This window comes from Salmo trutta, chromosome 27 (genome assembly GCF_901001165.1).
Source record: "Salmo trutta chromosome 27, fSalTru1.1, whole genome shotgun sequence".
Classification (NCBI taxonomy): Eukaryota; Metazoa; Chordata; class Actinopteri; order Salmoniformes; family Salmonidae; genus Salmo; species Salmo trutta.
Genome location: NC_042983.1, coordinates 28,579,281 through 28,594,721, shown reverse-complemented (window position 1 = coordinate 28,594,721; position 15,441 = coordinate 28,579,281). Strand labels below are relative to the sequence as shown.

General features: G+C 42.0%; 2 protein-coding genes across 2 annotated transcripts in view; one reads left to right on the top strand and one right to left on the bottom strand.

Annotated features, from left to right (window-relative positions):
* The window catches only part of LOC115164811 (transient receptor potential cation channel, subfamily M, member 6), a 54,764-nt gene extending 44,254 nt beyond the window's left edge, over positions 1-10,510 (top strand). The window contains exons 31-40 of the mRNA XM_029717625.1: positions 3,843-3,901; positions 4,604-4,629; positions 4,835-4,885; positions 5,234-5,299; positions 5,560-5,849; positions 6,583-6,665; positions 7,058-7,263; positions 7,415-7,466; positions 7,606-7,715; positions 8,406-10,510. Coding sequence (XP_029573485.1) covers positions 3,843-3,901; positions 4,604-4,629; positions 4,835-4,885; positions 5,234-5,299; positions 5,560-5,849; positions 6,583-6,665; positions 7,058-7,263; positions 7,415-7,466; positions 7,606-7,715; positions 8,406-8,491 — 1,029 coding nt within the window. The 3' untranslated portion in view covers positions 8,492-10,510. The remainder of the gene's footprint in view (positions 1-3,842; positions 3,902-4,603; positions 4,630-4,834; positions 4,886-5,233; positions 5,300-5,559; positions 5,850-6,582; positions 6,666-7,057; positions 7,264-7,414; positions 7,467-7,605; positions 7,716-8,405) is intronic.
* Positions 10,511-12,890: 2,380 nt separating this feature from the next.
* Positions 12,891-15,441, bottom strand: part of LOC115164812 (nuclear receptor ROR-beta) — a 42,561-nt gene continuing 40,010 nt past the window's right edge. The window contains exons 8-10 of the mRNA XM_029717626.1: positions 14,867-14,977; positions 14,562-14,674; positions 12,891-14,327 (exon numbers count right to left, since the gene is read on the bottom strand). Coding sequence (XP_029573486.1) covers positions 14,163-14,327; positions 14,562-14,674; positions 14,867-14,977 — 389 coding nt within the window. The 3' untranslated portion in view covers positions 12,891-14,162. The remainder of the gene's footprint in view (positions 14,328-14,561; positions 14,675-14,866; positions 14,978-15,441) is intronic.

The following is a 15,441-nucleotide window of genomic DNA, read 5'->3' as shown; positions in this document are numbered from 1 at the left end:
CAATTCCAGTGGGTCAGAAGTTTACACACACTAAGCTGACTGTGGCTTTAAACAGCTTAGAAAATTCCAGAAAATGATGTCATGGCTTTGGAAGTTTCTGATAGGCTAATTGACATAATTTGAGTCAATTGGAGGTGTACCTGTGGATGTATTTCAAGGCCTATCTTCAAACTCAGTGCCTCTTTGCTTGACATCATGGGAAAATCAAAAGAAATCAGCCAAGACCTCAGAAAATTATTTTTAGACCTTCACAAGTCTGGTCCATCCTTGGGAGCAATTTCCAAACGCCTGAAGGTACCACGTTCATCTGTTCAAACGATAGTATGCAAGTATAAACACCATGGGACCACGCAGCCATCAAACCGCTCAGGAAGGAGAAAAAGCGTCAGCGAGCAAGGAGGCCTACAAACCTGACTCAGTTACACCAGCTCTGTCAGGAGGAATGGGCCAAAATTCACCCAACTTATTGTGGGAAACTTGTGGAAGGCTACCCAAAATGTTTGACCCAAGTTAAACAATTTAAAGGCAATGCTACCAAATACTAATTGAGTGTATGTAAACTTCTGACCCACTGGGAATATGATGAAAGAAATAAAAGCTGAAATAAATCACTCTCAACTATTATTCTGACATTTCACATTCTTAAAATAAAGTGGTGATCCTAACTGACCTAAGACAGGGAATGTTTACTCTGATTAAATGTCAGGAATTGTGAAAACTGAGTTTAAATGTATTTGGCTAAGGTGTATGTTAACTTCCGACTTCAACTTGGAAACAGGTTTTTGGTGTTTCAAATATGGGGTATCGAAGAATGGGTTGTGGAAGTGGAGGATTTGTTACATATTTTCTGCTATTGCACCATAGTTGCTAACTTTTGGGCAAAAGTACAAGAGTGGTTACTCCCTGTTTTACATGATTTTATTATATCTCCACAAAAAGTTATATTGGGTGACTTAAGGTACAGATGCAACACGATATACAATCTCTTGATTCTGCTGGGTAAGGTTTTCATTTTTAAAACTCAGAAAACAAATGTTAGTATTGGATTATTTAAAAAATAACAGTCAAACGCTATTATACACTAGAAGGATTGATTGCAAAAGAAAGTGGGAGGTCTCAAGATTTTACTGATAATTGGGACCAAATAACACTTCAAGGGATGGGCCTGATTTCATAGACTACGGAAAGGTGCTCCTAATCGCCAGTCATATAACAATTTAAATATTATTTTTGTAGTTCTTTTTTCAAATCTTCCTGTTTATGTTCTTTTATATTTTGTTAGTGTAATTGGTTGTTTATTTGCCATTTGTGTCTCCACCACACTGAGGTAGTGGGCTGAAGTGGGTGCGGTGTTCTGTTGGATGTGTGTCGGGTAGTCCGGGGGACCATGAACCTTTAGTTACCACTTCCCTATTGTGGGATGGTTATTTGTAACAACTGTCAATGGTATTACACTGAGTACACAAAACATTAGGAACACCTGCCCCTTCCTTGACATCTATACCAGGCATTGTGATAGGAAGGCCCGGAAAATCTTTAAAGACTCCAACCACCCAAGTCATAGACTGTTCTCTCTGCATTCGCACGACAAGCGGTACCGGTTCATCAAGTCTGGCACCAACAGTCTCTTGAACAGCTTCTATACCCAAGCAATAAGACTGATAAATAGCTAACAAAATAGCTTCACGGGCTCTATGAGTTAACCTTGTATCCTTATTGACCTTATATTTTTGCACTCACTGGGCCCTACATACTCACTGGGCCCTGCACACTCGCTGGGCCCTACACACTCGCTGGGCTCTACAAACTCACACACACACTCACTCCATCATCTGCTCACTCACACATAATATGCACATACATTTATACTGACTCCACATACACACACACACACACACACACACACTCACTCACTCACTCACTCACTCACTCACTCACTCACTCACTCACTCACTCACTCACTCACTCACTCACTCACTCACTCACTCACTCACTCACTCACTCACTCACTCACTCACTCACTCACTCACTCACTCACATACAAGCTGCTGCTACTCTGTTTATCTTACGTTCTGTTGCCTAGTCCCCTTACCCCTATACATATCTACCTCCATCACTCCAGTATCCCTACACATGCAAATATGGCATTGGAACTGACCCTGTATGTAGTATGCTTTGTTCTCTAAATTATTGTGTTTTTCATATTTTTTCTCATGTTTTTTTCTAATATTACTTTGTTATTAATTATTGCATTGTTGGGTTTTGAGTTTGCAAGAAAGGCATTTCACTGTACTTGTGCATGTGACATTAACTTTAACTTGAATCAAGACTGACCAGGTAAATCCAGATAAAAGCTATGATCCCTTATGGATGTCACTTGTTAAATCCACTTCAATCAGTGTCGATTTTTAAGCCTTGAGACAATTGAGACATGGATTGTGTGCCATTCAGAGGGGAATTGGCAAGACAAAAGATTGAAGTGCCTTTGAATGGGGTATGGTAGTAGGTGCCAGGCGCACCAATGTGATTGTGTCAAGAACTGCAACGCTGCTGGGTTTTTCACTCAACAGTTTCCTGTGTGTATCGAGAATGGTCCAGCCAACTTGACACAACTGTGGGAAGCATTGGAGTCAACATGGGCCAGCATCCCTGTGGAACGCTTTCGACACCTTGTAGAGACCATGCCCTGACAAATTAGGAGGGTAAAGTGGGGTACAAGTCAATTTAGGAAGGTGGTCCTAATGTTTTGTACTCTGTGTACATGCCTAAAAAAAAGACGGCTTGGGGAGGAATCTAAACAGCCATAACGATAACCGATGAGAATTCTCTTGGGAGGTAGTGGACTCGGCATTTAATCGTCAGGTATTCCAGATCGGTTGAACAAAATGTCGAAAGAGTATCTACATTACGACAGTCGAGAGTTGTTGATCATGAAGCATACCCCACCTCCTTTGTTCTACAAACACTATTCTGATATATTTAGCTAAATACATACAGTATGTCTGACATACTTGGACCATCATTTTGTGTTGTCCTCATTATAACACACATTTTAAGCCAGTATTGGTCTTATTACACCAAATATTTATTCTGTTATGGCCATGCAAAATCAATGCAGTTCCTCCTCATTGAAATGAATGGAGGCCATCTTAAATATAGGCTGCTGCCTGCTGGGACTAATTATAGACAACATATATGATGACTCTGTATACTGTAGATATAAAACTTTTCCAATGGGTCTTCTTGTTCTGTGTGAAATTTGGTGGAGTTATCATCGGGCACCATGTGATAATAGAGTTATGTATGACCTTTGCCCCCAAAAGGTGGGCCTATAGGGATGTCATACCATTCCTATTGTTTCATATTAATATGTATTGTACTATGAAGTTAATAACATATGAAATTGCCTTAGTTTGAGAAGATTCTTCCCAGATAATACAAAATTACATTTCATACCCTCAATCCTGTTGGCCCAACTAACCGGATAGGGGTCATAGCATTTAATGCAGCTATCTCCAATCTGTGGGTATATCAAAATGAAAATCATCATTAGAATTTGCCACCCCAAAGTGGATAAATATGTGAAATTTGGCCTGCTGGCCCATGGAGTAATAATAGGTTAAAGAGTGTATAAAGATGCTCAGCTAAGACTATGGCTATGTTCCAGGCCGACTACATTGCAGTTGCCTGCCAAAACTCAGTCTGGATAGGTGTTTACCATATCAGCTAACCACATCATATGACATATCAATCTGATGCCCCACTGTGCAGTCGATGATGTGGCAAACAACCATTTATTGATGCAATGCAATAACTGTTATGTAATTCCTGCTCTTGTCCAGCAGGACTCCAGTCAGTCCGTGTGGACCAGCTGGGCCTGCTCTGTCAGCTGCAGGTCCTCGTAAGTCTACATGGGACGGTCCCTGGAGATCACATTTACCCTTTTTACATGTGCTGAACCGAAACAAACTCTGCTGGCTCGGATGTTTCCTTTCCATATGATCCTTTTCAGCATGGCTCCAGTTACTAGGGTGGATGCATACAGTAACTGTGCCATCTCCATGCAACTCAGTTTGCTCGGCCTGGTTCGGCTTAGTAGTATAAAAAGCCCAAATGGAGTCAGACCTGAGTTCAAATAATTTTCTTGAACTTTAAAATACTTTGAGTGTTTGATTGAGCCTACCTGGAGTGTCGGACATGCGGAATTTACATTTTTGGGACCATCCCTTTGGTTCCATTGCGCCAGGCAAGCTCAATCAACCGCAGCTAGTGATTGGCTAGCAGCTAGTATTTGAAAGAAAACCTGGTTACACTTTATTTTGATATAGTCCCATATTGATGATCTACAGATGGTCATGCTATCAACAAACTATCTGTTGATAAGCAACTGCTTGCTAAAGTTACAGTTAGGGCTAGTGTTAGGTTTAGAGTAAAGGTTTGGGTTAGGGCTAAGGTTAGGATAAAGGTTAATGTTAGGGCTAGAGTTAGGGTTAAACAGAGTTGTGGAGAAAGTGGTCATTGTCGAAGTACTGAAGTTGTGTATAGTTGTGTGGGATAGTTGTGTGGGATAGTTGTGTGAGTTCTGTATGTTCTTCTGTTGTAGAGTGCGGAGTGGGATCGCACCTGAAGGTAGGCAACCTGAATCATCGTATTAATGGCTTGTATTTAAAAAAAACTAAAAAAACACACCTATTAGTTTTCCTTGTCTTTATTTTTCTTAGCTTCCCCCTCTGCTAGAATATTTACCTTCCTAACCAAAAGCGGAATTGTTAACTATAATCGTTCATGTTTTGGTCTGTCTTGGTTGTTTTCCCTGTGTTTGTTTGTCTGTTAGTAAAATCATTTACATTTCAATCCACAGAAGACCTGGACCCACACTACTCAGGTACTCCCCAACAATCACATAAATCATACACAAAAAAAGTAGATCTGATAGCTAAATTATATGGCCTGTTTTTGTCTGGTTATGTTGCGTTACATCGTATTACGCTGTGTTGTGCCTTTCGTGAACTTACACCCCAACTTAACCCCCCCCTCCTCCCTTACTAACTCTGACTTTGCTGATAGCTACTTTATTGAGATAAAATGTACTTCCTATGACAGTGATATGTGGATGTCGCACCTAGCTATTTTAAAATGAATGCACTAACTGTAAGAAGCTAGATAAGTGTCTGCTAAATGAATGTAAATGTTAATGGTATGTTGTGTTGTAAATGTGTGGTGGTCGTGTTAGCCATGGAAAGGAACAACCTGATGAGGCTTGCTCACACCATACCTTTCACACCTGTCTCCACAATGGGTAAGTCATCAGCCAATCACGTTAAAGGGACAGTTCTTGACGTTTCAATTATTTTAGACTCCCCTAGTGTGTGGTTGTTTCTCCAAACGGTTCTTAAATTTGTTAGCTGGTTTTTTCAATTTCTAGAATGATCTCACTAGTATTTTTAAAGAACGTAGCAATGCTAGTGGAAATTGATTGTTTCTGTTTTGGGTGCATTCAAAAGCATGCCATTGCCTCCCTAATACCCATCTTCCCCGTGGTTTCATGGTCCCTGGCAGTGGGAGAGGAGGTGAGTGTCTACTCCCTGGAGGAGGTGGAAGTTGCAGGCCCGGAGTCCTCCATATCCTCCTGGTCATCCCAGGGGCTGTCTGCGGTGCTGCAGCCGCTGTCCAGCGAGGGCTGTCTGGATGGGGGGCTGCGCAGGGCCACGCTCGTACTTTGCACCTGGGCCGAGAGGGACGTCCTGAGGGTGGGCTGCGTGTATGTGGTCAAAGCCATCCAGCCCGATGTGGTCCGCACCTGGCAGAGGGTCTTCCACAGCGACACCCCCCTCCAGCTGTGTCTGCGGGTATAAACCTCATATATATGTACATACAGTATATAACATCATAGCTTGTTGTTAGGGCCAGAAGTGTCTGACCACAAGACCCGTTAAACATAAACTCTGGGCCCTGGCAATTGTAAGACAGGTCTTTTCCTGGTCAGGTCATAAACTCTGGGCCCTGGTTATTGTAATACAGATCTTTTCCTGGTCAGGTCACATAAACTCTGGGCCCTGGTTATTGTAATACAGATCTTTTCCTGGTCAGGTCATAAACTCTGGGCCCTGGTTATTGTAATACAGATCTTTTCCTGGTCAGGTCATAAACTCTGGGCCCTGGTTATTGTAAGAGATATTTTCCTGGTCAGGTCATAAACTGTGGGCCCTGGCTATTGTAAGACAGATCTTTTCCTGGTCAGGCCACATCAACTCTGGGCCCTGGTTATTGTGAGACAAGCATTTCGCTACACTTGCATTAACATCTGCTAACCATGTGTATGTCACCAATAAAATGTGATTTGATTTGAGATCTTTTCCTGGTCAGGTCATAAACTCTGGGCCCTGGTTATTGTAAGACAGATCTTTTCCTGGTCAGGTCATAAACTCCTGGCCCTACTTATATTCATCCATTTTCCACAACAAGGCGGAACATCACCTCATTTTTGTTATGTGCTCTCCTCTTTTTTACCCTCATGTTTTACTTGGCATTTGTTATATCCCTTAATAGCATCATTCTGGCCTTCTGTTTTTGTCCTTACAGGAGATACAGCAACAGAGAGCTGCTCAGAAACTCATGCATGTGTTCAACCAAGTAAAACCAGAAAACATGCCTCATTCTCCCAGGTTGGTACTCAACTCTAGAACTCAGTACTAGTACGTGTGTGTGTGTATGTGTGTGTGTGTGTGTGTGTGTGTGTGTGTGTGTGTGTGTGTATGTGTATGTGTGTGTGTGTATGTGTGTGTGTGTGTGTGTGTATGTGTGTGTGTGTGTGTGTGTATGTGTATGTATGTGTGTGTGTGTATGTGCATGTGTGTGTGTGTGTGTATATGTAAGTGTATGTGTGTGTGTGTGTGTGTGGGTGTGTGTGCACATGTCATAATAATAATAGTGGATTGGATTATATAGTGCTTTACATAGTAAGGGCGAAACTCGTGTGCATATGATATGTGTATGTCTATGGACTTACAGTATGTGTGCGTGTTACATGTGTTATGAATGTGCGTCTCCCTCCTAGGTTCCTGGACATGTCTCTTCTTCACTGGCACTCAGACGGCCAGTGGTTGACCATCGAGAGGAACATGACGGGAGACTTCAGGAAGTACAATAATAACACAGGAGAGGAGATCGCACCCTGCTGTGGGATGGAGGAAACGCTCCTGGCCTTCTCCCACTGGACCTACCAATACTCCTGCAGGGAACTGCTGGTGTTGGACTTACAGGGTCTGTCTGTCTGTCCATCCCATTCTGTTGAGCTGTCTGTCTGTCTGACTATGGATAGATTTATTTTGCAACGACATCACTTCACAGGGTTTGTCCTGTAAACTACTACATTGAACTGAAATCTCTCTTTCCCCTCCTAAATCTTTCACAGGAGTGGGATCGGAGCTTACAGACCCATCGGTCATCCGAGCAGAAGACAAAAGGTACTCGCCTCGTACAGTGGAGGTTCAGTGTGTGACACTGACACTTATTGTCATCTTGACATCCATTCTTTTGAGGTCTAAAGACATCTGAAATACGTTTATTTTGTCCTTCCCTCTTTTGTCCCTTGCCTTCCTGTAGCTCGAGTGATGACATGGTGTTTGGTCCTTCTAACCTGGGAGACGCTGCCATCCACAGCTTTGTCATCAAGCACACCTGCAACTCCTGCTGCGAGAACCTCGGACTCGCAGGTGAGAGAAAGGACCCCTTCAGACCACCACTTTTATAGGGGGATTATAGAGGATTGTGGGTGTGTGTATGCGAGCCTGTAATGTGTGAGAATGTGTGGTCTATTAGGCATGTGTTGTCGGAGAGTGAACTTCTTACATGTGTGTGTGTCACCTTTATGTCGTCACTCGGGAGGTTCGCTGGCCTGAGATTAAGCCCCGAACTTCAAATGAAGATAGAACCGGCTAATTAGGCCAAGGGAAGCATTTATTTAAATGACAACAGAGCATTGGAGGCAGGGGGAGGGACTTGCTTTGTGCGGTGTGCTGGGCTCTCTTTGATTACATATTAAACAGGGCTTTGTGTTGTGGAGAAATTAGCTTTGATTAGATATTAATTGCAATCGCTGAGTAGACACGAGACGCATGATACCAGCATCTAGAGGGAGCATCGCCTCGGAAATTCACTCAAAAACAAACAAGCAAGCAAACAAACACACGCAAACATTCAGCCATACTTGTTTTGATCTTTTCAAAGGTGGTTTGTTTTTTTCTTCTTGTTTTTTCTTTTTCTTATGTCCTCTCCAAGATTCCCATCAAAACAAATTATTCATGAAAAATCTATGGACTTCCTCTCCAGCCTGATCACATCCTCTTTTTAGTGGTAATGACTGTATAAACTGCCATGTAGCTGATTGATGTTTGTGTTGTCAGATTTGAGGAGGAGCACGGACATCCACGGGAAAACAGAACACAGGTCTTTTGAAAAGGAGAGTGGATTGATCATGACTAGGATGTAACCTCTGATCCGGAAGCAGAAGTACGCCATCCTAACCTCTGATCCGGAAGCAGAAGTATGCCATCCTAACCTCTGATCCGGAAGCAGAAGTACGCCATCCTAACCTCTGATCCGGAAGCAGAAGTACGCCATCCTAACCTCTGATCCGGAAGCAGAAGTACGCCATCCTAACCTCTGATCCGGAAGCAGAAGTACGCCATCCTAACCTCTGATCCGGAAGCAGAAGTACGCCATCCTAACCTCTGATCCGGAAGCAGAAGTACGCCATCCTAACCTCTGATCCGGAAGCAGAAGTACGCCATCCTAACCTCTGATCCGGAAGCAGAAGTACGCCATCCTAACCTCTCTTCCGGAAGCAGAAGTACGCCATCCTAACCTCTGATCCGGAAGCAGAAGTACGCCATCCTAACCTCTGGTTCAGGTGGGATGAAGTTGCCCTTAAAGCATAGACACTGATTTAATGTCAGTTTTGTGTTTTCCTCCCCAAATGGTTATGGTTAGGATCTGGGGAAGCTAAGCGGATCCAGAGGTGTACAAAGGTAACTTCTACCAGGAATGAAAGCACTCACTTGGTTGGTTTGAATGGATAGTGTACATTGTGTAGCTCTCTGTGGACTAAATCTTGTGTTAGATGTCTGGTAGGGCTTTTGTTGTAACAGCAGTTTACATTGCAGAAGTCTCAGCAGCAAGCCAGATGCTGTAGTCTTGCATTCATTCCGCCTATGGAGTGCATAGTGGAGGGACGCCACAGTGTCTGTTGTACCACAGGTAACCTATTAATCAATCAAACACTTTGCCTTATTGTAATGTTATGTATCATTAGACATGATGCAGAGGGCATTCTAGGAAGGTGTTTCCATTCACCAAGATATCATTTGTTTGTTCTCTGTTCTGTTTAAATTAACTCCTGGTTAATTTTGAAATGAGCACCACTTTTACCATCTTTTCATATCATCTGAGGAATGTTTATACCAGTTGTCATGTTTTTATCTGTTGCATAACAGTTTTTATGGTGAAATACCAGCTATTATGGCAGCCATTTTGAATGTTCAAAATATTTCACCTTCCTAGTTAAGTTTCAAACGGGCAGACATTCTGGGATGTTTTCAGATCACCCGAGGAATTTTTGTACCAAATGTCATGCTTATATCTGCTTCGTAATGTATTTTTTTTTATTAAGGCCTCAGACTATTAGGGTATTTCAAGTGTTATACTCTTGACATAATATTCTTACCAAACCTAGTTTGGTTTATTTAATCTTATACACATTCACAGCTAAAAGCTGAACTACAAGCGTAGCAAGGAAAAGCTGTATTTAAGTGACATATTGAAACCCTTGAAAGGAAACCATCTTCAGAGTCATGGACCATGTTCTTCAGTCTGGACTCAAAACTGGATCTTAAACAAAACTTGATTTAGAACAAATTATTAATCAGAGTCAAAACTACAATCTGGGATTTGTTTTTCAGCAAAACATCCCCTCTCAATTTCACCAATATATATTTTCCTGTTTTCAAACACTGTTGTGCATGTGTGAAATCATATTTTCGTATTTAGCAATGCTCAAATATATTGTTATGCTGATTATGTTAACAAGTGATTACATTAAAAAAACTACAATTAAGCATTGACACAGCTGGACTGGAGCATTGCTTATGTTATGGCTTAAATTCAGAATGAAAACGCTAATACAAGAATAACAAAATCTGGTCTCTTGGTGGTTGGAATTCACACTGCTCAGACTCAGATTATTCAAATTATCACAATGGATAGCACATCTTTTTTGTTGTTGTTGCTATAGTCCTTCACTTAAAGAGCAGTTCTGAAGAGTATCGAACCCTTAAAATGACAGTTTGTTTGTCCACAAAAACTCGACACAAAATCAATTCACTTTGTGTGTGTGTGTGCAGAACAATGGAAAAAGAACGAGCCAGAAATACATCCATAAAATTTCCTTTATTTTTCTTCCCACAAAGAAATGTCTACAAAAGCGATAAAATATAGAATTTAACAAAACTCACTTCAGACCTTGACTTGATTATTTACATCTCGAAGGAGGAGACACTGAGAAAGCTCAGGACAACTCAGAACTTCGACACAACTGGATCATCAAAGCTCTTAATTTATGACACACACACACACACACACACACACACACACACACACACACACACACACACACACACACACACACAGAGGTCTACATGTAAGCTTCGGGGACATAAAGCTGTGTCAAAGTTCCGAGGTTCGATCCGACTCACGAAGTGAAAAATGCAAACATACAAACAAATAATTCAATGTAATCAAATACACACTTGCCTCAAAATTCCCCTTTTTGATTGGTTCTCAAGTAAACTCACACAGTAAAGAAACTATTTCCCATTTCGCTAATCCAGCTCCTCCTCTCTAACTATGGCACTTGAAAAAACATTTCTTTTTTTGTTTTAGTTAGTCCGTTTAAAAGTGTTTGTACCCCAAGTACCTTTTTTAAGGGTTTTGGTCACAGATGCTGCACTTACTGTACTTGACTTTCTCATCATAGGACGCAAAGACATTCTAATGAATAAATAAAACATGTTTAACACTACTCCAGTTGCACGCATGTATAATGCATTAAGAAAGTTTACAAAGCGTCAATAGAGTAAAGAACCTGCTATTTGTTAATTCACTCTCTTTCAGCCTCTCACTCCACACACACACACACACACACACACACACACACACACACACACACACACACACACACACACACACACACACACACACACACACACACACACACACACACACACACACACACACACACACACACACACACACACACACACACACAGAGGTTCTCCAAGGAGGTGTTTTTGACTAAGTATATTAAATGTTTTTGACCAAGTATATAAAATGTCAGTGCACTTTGTGGTCTCGTTAGGGTAAGGACCACCTTTTGCCTGCGCTCTGTGGTGTCTCTGTTGATGGAGTAAAAGGTGCATGATGCATTCAGTCCCTCACACTGAACACAATACTCCATAACATTCAGAATAAAAAATAATCCCCAACCCCTGAACCACAGCATCGCATGAGAAAACCTAAAAGCCCCAATGTTTCATTGCCATGAAACAGCATGCAAAGATAACAGAACAACAATAGACTAATAGTATTATAGTAGTAATAATAGCAATAACAACAATAATAATAATAGTAATAAAATTAAAATAATTGTACAATGCAAACATGACAGTAGTAAATGCTTTCCAGTTATTATTGCTACAGTACCTTACAGTGTTTATTTGTCACTCAGATTACCAACCCTACCCTAAACCCCTGATTCACAGTCTTGCATTGGAAAATTAAAACAAAGTTGGGTTGAATTCACTGTCCTAAAGGCATGGAATGGGTGGACGCCAGCTTAGTTATGGTCTTCCTTCATTGTAAAACAACCAGTACATCTTGAACCGAGGTGGGTTTATGATTGCAGGAACATGATTTTCTGGGACTTTTGTAGAATAGGCTCTCCCCATTATATGGACTCAAAATGCATCCGGACAGTGAATTTATCCCCACACACAGATCCATTCACACGCAGACAGACACACACACACACACACAGATCCATTCACACACACACACACACACACACACACACACACACACACACACACACACGCACACACACACACACACACACACACACACACACACACACACACACACACACACACACACACACAGATCCATTCACACACACACACACACACACACACACACACACACACACACACCACCAAAGCCTTGTCTGGGTAGGTTCCTTCGCTGGGAGCCACCAGCGTATTTATATATCCAAAAAACGCTTACATTTTCAAAAATATTCAAACTCTTTTTATGCAAAGATAGAAAAAGAGTTGCTCCCTGAGAGAGATGCTGTGTAGTGCATCGAGACACGAGTGATTGTCTTTAACAAGCCACTGACCTCTAACTTCACACTCCTTTTTTGGCGGAGGGGTGGGCAGGATATGGTATGGGGTACGGGGGGGCGCTATGACTAGGAGAAGCTCATATTCTGTGTATATGGAGGATGATAGTGTTCACTGCATATGGGAAGGGTTTGGGAAAGAGATTGACACATTGACTCTGTATGGGTACCCCCTCTATATAGCCCCGCTATTGTTATTCACTGCTGTTCTTTAATTATTCGTTTTTCTTATCTCTTACTTTTTTCTTAATTTAATTTTTGGGGTATTTTCTTAAAACTGCATCGTTGGTTAAGGTCTACACCTGTTGTATTCGGCGCATGTGACAAATACAATTTGATTTGATTTGGTTCGATTCCAGGCTGTATCACAACCGGCCGTGATTGGGAGTCCCATAGGGCGGCGCACATTTGGCCCAGCGTCGTTAGGGTTTTGCCGGGGTAGGCCGTCATTGTTAATACAAATATGTTCTTAATTGACTTGCCGAGTTAAACAAAAAAATGGACATATTGGCGTATCCACTTTAGCTAATCATGACTACCCCCTGTGCTTAACCATTCTAGAATGATGAGGCTGAGGAGAGAAATGCAAGAATAAGGAAAAAGCAGTGTGAAACTTAATTTATATCGAGAGAGAGAGAGCGAGAGAGAGTTCTTTATTTAAGCAGCCCAGTGATTAGCACGGGTGTAGATTGTGCAAAATGTGATGGGGGGATGAGGGGATGTAGAGAGGAAGAGGTTCAGGAAGTGGCTTGGTTTCTTATTCACTGACTAGGTACTGTATGCCCTCATGAAAAGACACCAAGACCAACACACTAATTTTAGCTAGGTGGGTGGTGTGGTAAGAGGTGGTGGTGGGTTTAGGGGGGCTGGGCGGTAGAGGTCCCCCAACTAATCTCTCATTTGATCTGATTGTTCAATAGCAGTCCAACTTCGATGGACGGAGTTATTGCAGCGACAGAAAATGATTGACAGGATGGCAGCCTGACAAAATCTTTTTTTTCACGCAAAATATAATATTTATATACATATCTTCACCTTGAAAAGTAGCCATAATTGTTTAAATCCTTCTTTTACAGTTTGATAGTTCCGAACTGAAAGATGCAATACCCTCTTCACGTATCAGAGCCCAGACAAGGCTTTCTCGACATACCAAAATTACCTCCCGGGTTTACCCCAATATTCTTTAACAATTCTCTTTTTAACTTTACAAATTCTGTACACATGAAACTATCAAATAACAAAACAGACAAGGTATCAGCCACATAGAGCTGCTACAGTTTTAAATTAAGACTAAAATATTAACAGAAGATGTAATACTGGAATCCGATCTTCACTAAATAATATCTACAATAGCTTTTCTGAATCACACGAATCCCTCCCCCATCTTCAATATCACAATTTCATGTAAAAAAAACCAAAAAAAACAAAGATAAACAAATTGACTTACCCAGTTAAAAGACAGCTTAAATTAGCTAGTTAAAGTCTGTACATTTCTGGTCAGTTCTGAAGAGCCCCGTGGTCATGGGTGCATTATATACATTCTTTAGACTGTATCGGTGAAGAGGGTTGGATAAGTGCTGGACATTCCTAGTGTTTGCGGCTGTAAGTGTCTGGATGGTCCGGGCCTGGGGTCCGGGCTTTGCCGTTGCGTTAATGATGCGTCCGCGGTCACGTTGTGGTCCACTCTCTGAGGTTGGACCATAGGAAGTCACTTGGGCATGGTGATCGCTGCATTGGGGTCGGGATTGAACAGCTCCTTGTAGAGCGGGGGGAAGAGCACGTTCACCGTCTCGGGGTGAAGCTGCTGGAAGGCCTGCAGCTCCTCTGTGTGGAGAGTACACACGGCCGACAGCATGGGTATCCGACCAATCAGCTACAGAGGACACAGAGGGGTCAGAGGTCAGGGGTGATGGGTCAAGAAGTCCAGATCATAACCTAACTAAAGTCTCAGTCTGTACATGAAAACTGCAGCTAAAGTGAAAAGGGTTGTTTGAAATACACTGCCATCGAACAGTGCCTAGGTGTGACGCCCTTTGATGCCAATGTGAAGCCCCACAACAGCTGTACTGTATGAGGCACGGTGATGCGCCGCTGTGATGCACCCTACCTTAGCCAGCGCGTCCTCGTCCATGTGGTTCTTCTGCATGATGTGCTGCAGCGCAAAGTAGATCTTCTCCTGGAGCTTTTGCACCTTCCTGGGCTCCATCAGCCATGGACGGTCTGACAGAGGAACACACACCAACATCACGTCAGTCACTGTGTCTGTCTTACTTATAATAAAGACAGCTTCACTAATGCAGCACATGTCAATCACTGTGTTGACAGCAGCATTCTCCATCCAGGCAGTGCCTCAGTAAGGTCTGCCTGTAGGTGGCAGCAGAAGGTAACTGGTTGTGAGTGGTCTGTACTAACCTGTGGAGATGAGCACTGCTGCGGAGAACAGAGCGATCTCCTCCTCAGTGAGCTGCAGAGAGCACAGACTCTTGGCAAAGTCAAACACAGCGCTGACCAGGTCGTCACAGCCTGTGAGAGTTAATAACGAGGCGGTCAATATAGAATAACATGCTGTAGTCTCATAGTTATACTGTAGTCTCATAGTTATGTTGTAGTTTCATAGTTATACTGTAGTCTCATAGTTATACTGTAGTCTCATAGTTATGCTGTAGTCTCATAGTTATGCTGTAGTCTCATAGTTATGTTGTAGTCTCATAGTTATACTGTAGTCTCATAGTTATGTTGTAGTCTCATAGTTATACTGTAGTCTCATAGTTATGTTGTAGTCTCATAGTTATACTGTAGTCTCATAGTTATGTTGTAGTCTCATAGTTATACTGTAATCTCATAGTTATGTTGTAGTCTCATAGTTATGTTGTAGTCTCAGTTATGTTGAAGTCTCATAGTTATACTGTAGTCTCATAGTTATACTGTAGTCTCATAGTTATACTGTAGTCTAATTTACATTTACATTTAAGTCATTTAGCAGACGG